Genomic DNA, 5,398 nt, shown 5'->3' with positions numbered 1-5,398 from the left:
CTCGATGGCGACCTCAGACTCACTCTCGTTGGCGACCTCATTCACTCGCCGACTTCAATCTCGTTGGCGACCTCAATCTCAATCTCGCTGACCTAAATCTCACTCTCGCCGAGCTCACCGCCGAGCTCATCTCGCCGAGCTCATTACATCCGCTCATCTCGCCGAGCTCACCGCCGAGCTCATTACCTTCGCTCATCTCTCCGAGCTCACCGCCGAGCTCATTACGTCCGCTCATCTCGCCGAGCTCACCGCCGAGCTCATTACCTTCGCTCATCTCTCCGAGCTCACCGCCGACCTCATTACCTCCGCTCATCTCGCCGAGCTCATTACCTTCGCTCATCTCTCCGAGCTCACCGCCGAGCTCATTACCTCCGGTCATCTCGCCGAGCTCACCGCCGAGCTCATTACTACCGCTCAACTCATTACCACCGCTCAACTCATCTCGTTTTCTCTCAAAACCTATCTCAGTCGGTCGATCTTCGATCCCCCTAAAATTATTAAATCTGCTGATCTCACCTAGATCACTCTCTCGTGCGGGGATCCTCAACGACGCCCAGCAAGATCGATCGAACCCGCTCAAAGTCAAGTCATTGCGGTGACCCCTGTCCGATTCCACATCATCAGCACCGTGCCGATCTCCAACTGTGGAGTCTCGCTGATTGCCGATCATCAGCAATCTCACAAGCAATCCGAGACGATCTGTGCCGAGCAGGCATATTAACAGAATTTCAAGCACGCCCGCTGATCGCAGAAGAACTGCCGCTTTCCGGACTAAGGGGGGGGGGACTATTGTTGGACATGGGCTGCGTCCCAATATGCCACTCGGCCCAACAAGATAAGTTCTGTGATTTTGGCCCGACAAAATCAGATGAAAGACATTAATAATCCTTAAAGGGCAATCTCGGGAATTCACGATGGGAACCCTAGAAAACCCTCGGTCTACAGTCCAATATATAAAGAAACAGTACTCATTGGAGAAGGGGACGAGACTCACGTACAATACCCCGAGAGCAAAAATTTGTGTCTAATCATAGTTATTGTTCCTTGTATAATTCTCGTTAGCTTCCGAGCTCGTCGTGACCCACTTGTCAGTTCTCCTGTGAACTGACGAGCACGATCTTGACTCGTTTTAGTGACGACCTCGAATTCTTATCGTTAATAAAAGAACAAACTTCTCTTTCCCCAAAAATCGATATTTATTTAGTGTTGTGCAATCCTCAGTACAAACACATGTCGAGAAATAACTCTCTTCTCTGATGGAAACCGTATTGCATATTCACTTCTACACGATCCAAAAGACTTGCACCTTCCTGATTCCTCATCATTCCAAATTTCCATCAAAATAATCAATATTTTAATCCCTTTTTTTTTGTACTTATGCGGTACTGTTTATTAACAATATAGGAGAATGATCCTATACCCCAAAGGGAACAACAAAGACGATGGAAATGGATTTATTTCAATGTATGCACAAACCTTTTGATTACACCCCCTTATGAGGTGTTTGCGGATCTACGGTTTTTCGTCTTTAACAAAACAGAAAACAAGTACTATACCATTCAATGTACGTGTCTCTACATGTCTTGCTATACACGTATGCCTGCTTTTTTTCCTATATACATAATTCAATAATGTGTACATTTATATATATATATATATATATATATATAAATCTAGATGTAGATTCGAAGCTATTCAATACAATCAGAACAGTATGGGGATTGGCTCAAGTGCTTCCGCTTGATACATTCAATGATCCTAACAACGGATATATTTTTGGAGGAGATCAATGCGAGTTTGGTGTTGATGTCATTGTTTCTACACCCCCTACTAATTGGGAAATTCACTCTTTACATGAAGAACTATCTCAACCCAAATTTTCTTGGACGGTCAAGAATTTCTCTGCGCTGAAAGAAAATGTTAAGGAATCATGCAATTTTTCGATGGGAGGAAGGAAATGGTGAGTACATCATCTGACACAAGATTTTGTTTTTTTTGTTTGTTTTCGGACTAATGAATATGTGTGTGTTGACATGTGCAAGTTATTGATATCTACAGGGTTCTGAAGTTGTATCCCAAGGGGAACGTCGCAAGTGTAGAAGGCAAATGGTTATCCCTTTATCTGCATCTCGCTCAGTGTGAAAAACTAAGGGAAAGTGAAAAGATTTTTGTGCAAGCTCAATTGCGAATTTTAGACCCACGTGGATCTAATCATTTTACAAACAACGTAAGTGTTATAACAAACATTTTATAATACGTAGTATAGATTCTAATTTCCTAACGTTTTATTAAATGACGAGCTGGGACTTTTTCTACACATATACTGAGCTCTATAACCATGCTTGCATATATCTTGGTTGCAGTTGCGTCTTGGCACAACAGCTCAAATTTGGGTTGGGGATTCCAGAAATTTATGTCTCTAGCTGAACCTCCGAAGGCATACTTGGACAAGGACACTTTAAATGTAGAGATCGAGTTTGAAGTTGTTTCTGAAGCAGAGTACTCTTCTTCCATGATTTAAGCTCTACTTTAAAAACTTCATTAGTGATCTGCTTCATACGCTTCTTAATTTTCTTCTATGATCTCTAGAGATTCTATTAATTCTTAGAGACTGAGATTTTTCATTTTTCCTACCTTTGATCCAAATACATGCATGCATGCATGCTTATTTGCTAGCACGATAAATAAAAAAGGTCTAATGCCTACCATCACAATTTCAAGATGCTCATTTAAAAGAGCTAGTGTGTCTCTGTTTCAACTTTCAAGGACATGCATGGTCAAAAGACAAGATCAACATGTCTCCGTGTGACATTAGTTGCAACAAAAAAATTTAGTGGATTCTTTTTTATTTTATTTTACTGATCAATCGATTTAGGTTCAAGGATACTACTACTGATCAAGTGATCATAAAGTTGTTGCACATTTATGCAGGGCTGGCCTTGAGAAAAACTAGTTAAAACAATATTGGTCTGTGACCACAATTTTTTTTTTGGCCCTCTTTACTAAAAAGAAAAAAAAAACTCCAAGTCCAACAATTAAAGTTAATTTTCGCAAAAGATTAACAATGGGAAGAAAAATAATGCAGCACTACGTACTAAATTAAACCGTTTTAAGTAAAGAAAAAATACATTTTAAAATAGCTAAACTATTTATCTTATATGAATTCAAACAAACTATACGTTTTATGGACTCAAACAGTTAAAACAACCAAAAATTATACATAATTTTTAAAAGAAAATATGATACATCATATATAAAGACTTTAGTTATCTTGGTAAGAGATTAATTATTATTATTATTATTATTTTTTGTAGTTTTCTTTAGAATGATCCTAGCATTTATGAAACTAATCATATACTACTTTTGTAGTTTGCTATATGGCATCCATGATCCATACAAAAAAATATTGCTAATGGCAAAAAAACTAGTACTAAGATACAACAGAACAAATGTTATAATAATTACGTGCCAATGTTGGCTTTCACGTGGCCCATCCTAGCTTTTCATTACCACCATCCTCATGTCTCTCTCTCTCATTATATATACCCCCGAAGTTAAAAAAAGAAAAGAAGTAATTATCTTTAAAACACCCAACTAAAAAATAAATTCACTGTGTATAAAGTTATAAACTAAAGAAGACGAAAGAGAAGAGATCCAAATCTCTCATCTCATCTTGTTATCTAAAAAAATTCAGTTCACACCAAAATAAAATAAAGATAAAAACCCAAAAACATCCAAAGAAACAATGCTCTGCTATGTCGGTAAAGCCACCAAGATTTTCATTTTCATCGTTACCGTCGCCGTCGTCATTGGCCTCGTCGTAGTCTTCGGTGTTCTCCGACGTCACTCTCAACATTGCTCCGGTGACTATTGCTCATCCGATCCTCCTTCTTTTTCTTCCTCTTCTTCACCTTCCTCCCCTTTTATAACTCCATTCCCAAACACAAACCCGAACCCGAACCCGAGTACGCCTGTTCTCGGATCTTCACCTCCAGCTCCACCAGATTCATCATCAAAACCAAACCCATCTACTCCAATCTCCCCAAATCCGCCTGCACCGATCGTAACAAACCCGAATCCACCTCCTCCGTCCACACCTAATCCGAATCCTCCGCCGCAATTCTCACCTCCTCCGCCTGATTCTGATACCACCACCACCGCTCCTCCTCCGCCTACAACGGTAACGGCAATCCCACCACCGCCTCCTTCGCCAGTATCGGCATCTCCGCCGTTAACTCCGCCAAGCTCCGTCGTCAACACTCCTGCTCCCGTGCATGCTAAACTGGTCAACGACTAAAAGACCAAAACCTTTGTACATTCCGACCATTTTTTCCAGTTTCTTGAACTTTGATTCGTTTGTTTCTTTTTTCTTTCTTGGTTCTAATTAGATAATTTTTTCTCTAATCTTTAAATCTTTATTCGCATTTTCATTAGTCTTATTGATATGTTATACACTTCATTATATAGCAAGAGATCCCGATCGAATGTTATAAACATATTTTTTTGTGTTCTTGCTAATTGCAATGATCTTATATGGGTGATTGAGTTGTCTATATCTATCGATATCAAAGGCTTTTTATGATTGCATTTTGTTTTAAATTAAGTCTTTGAGTGTGTTTTAACTTTGAAGTTAAATTAAAAAAGTATCAGTGTATTAATGCTCACCAGTCAAATCTACTTTTTTTGGCTGGCACACTATATATAATTGTTACATTATTGTACATTGAAACAATTTAAATGTGTGTTTATCGTGAAAACACTAGTGAGGAGGGAGCAGAGACGTGAGGTGGGTCAATGAGTTAAGAATCCCATGAATTATGTCTGACTAATTTTGACTACTTGAATCTTTTGCAAAATTCTAAAGTCTTTGTTCCGTACCATATTTCATTATGGTTGATTTTTTTTTTTTTTTTTTGGTTTGCTTTACCAATTTACTTTCTCTTTACTGTTGTAGTTTCCCATAATTTAATAAGAACTAGGTTGGTGCTAGTTTTTTTACGTTTATGAGTTATATAAGTATATTACAGCCACAGGTTATGCAGGTTATTTATGATTATGCAGAGTCATCTGGTTGATGTTAGTGGAATAATACATTAAAGTATTATGCAAAAGTGTCTCTCAAAGCCTTTTATTTCGTGAAACCAACATTTTCTTTCTGGTAAACGAAGCAAACAATTTTGTTGGTAAATGTAGCGAACATTAATGGTTTATCCTCATTTTGTGTGCAGGTGTATAGAAACACTAAATTGTACTTTACATCCAGGTTAATTGTAGTTGTTCTGAATATGGGCCGTTCCATGTCAAAGAATATATTTTATTATGGGCTTTAAATTAAATGGGTCCAAGTCAAAACTCTACTTTAGTTTACAAAGTACAAACGCATCCTAAGATGATGCGA

The 5,398-nt window shown here is 38.4% G+C and overlaps 1 protein-coding gene and 1 pseudogene across 1 annotated transcript; both read left to right on the top strand.

The window, feature by feature from the left end:
• Positions 1 to 1,408: 1,408 nt before the first annotated feature.
• Positions 1,409 to 2,521, top strand: LOC104748422 (MATH domain and coiled-coil domain-containing protein At3g58250-like; annotated as a pseudogene).
• Positions 2,522 to 3,576: 1,055 nt separating this feature from the next.
• On the top strand, positions 3,577 to 4,510 carry LOC104746650 (uncharacterized). The gene has a single exon (XM_010468170.3). The coding sequence runs from the start codon at positions 3,746 to 3,748 to the stop codon at positions 4,295 to 4,297; it is 552 nt and encodes a 183-aa protein (XP_010466472.1). The 5' UTR covers positions 3,577 to 3,745; the 3' UTR covers positions 4,298 to 4,510.
• The last annotated feature ends 888 nt before the right edge of the window (positions 4,511 to 5,398 follow it).

The sequence above is a fragment of the Camelina sativa genome, chromosome 15, assembly GCF_030686135.1.
Source record: "Camelina sativa cultivar CO46 ecotype springtype chromosome 15, ASM3068613v1".
Classification (NCBI taxonomy): domain Eukaryota; kingdom Viridiplantae; phylum Streptophyta; class Magnoliopsida; order Brassicales; family Brassicaceae; genus Camelina; species Camelina sativa.
Note: the sequence above shows the minus strand (reverse complement) of the source record. Positions and strands in the feature narration are given on the sequence as shown.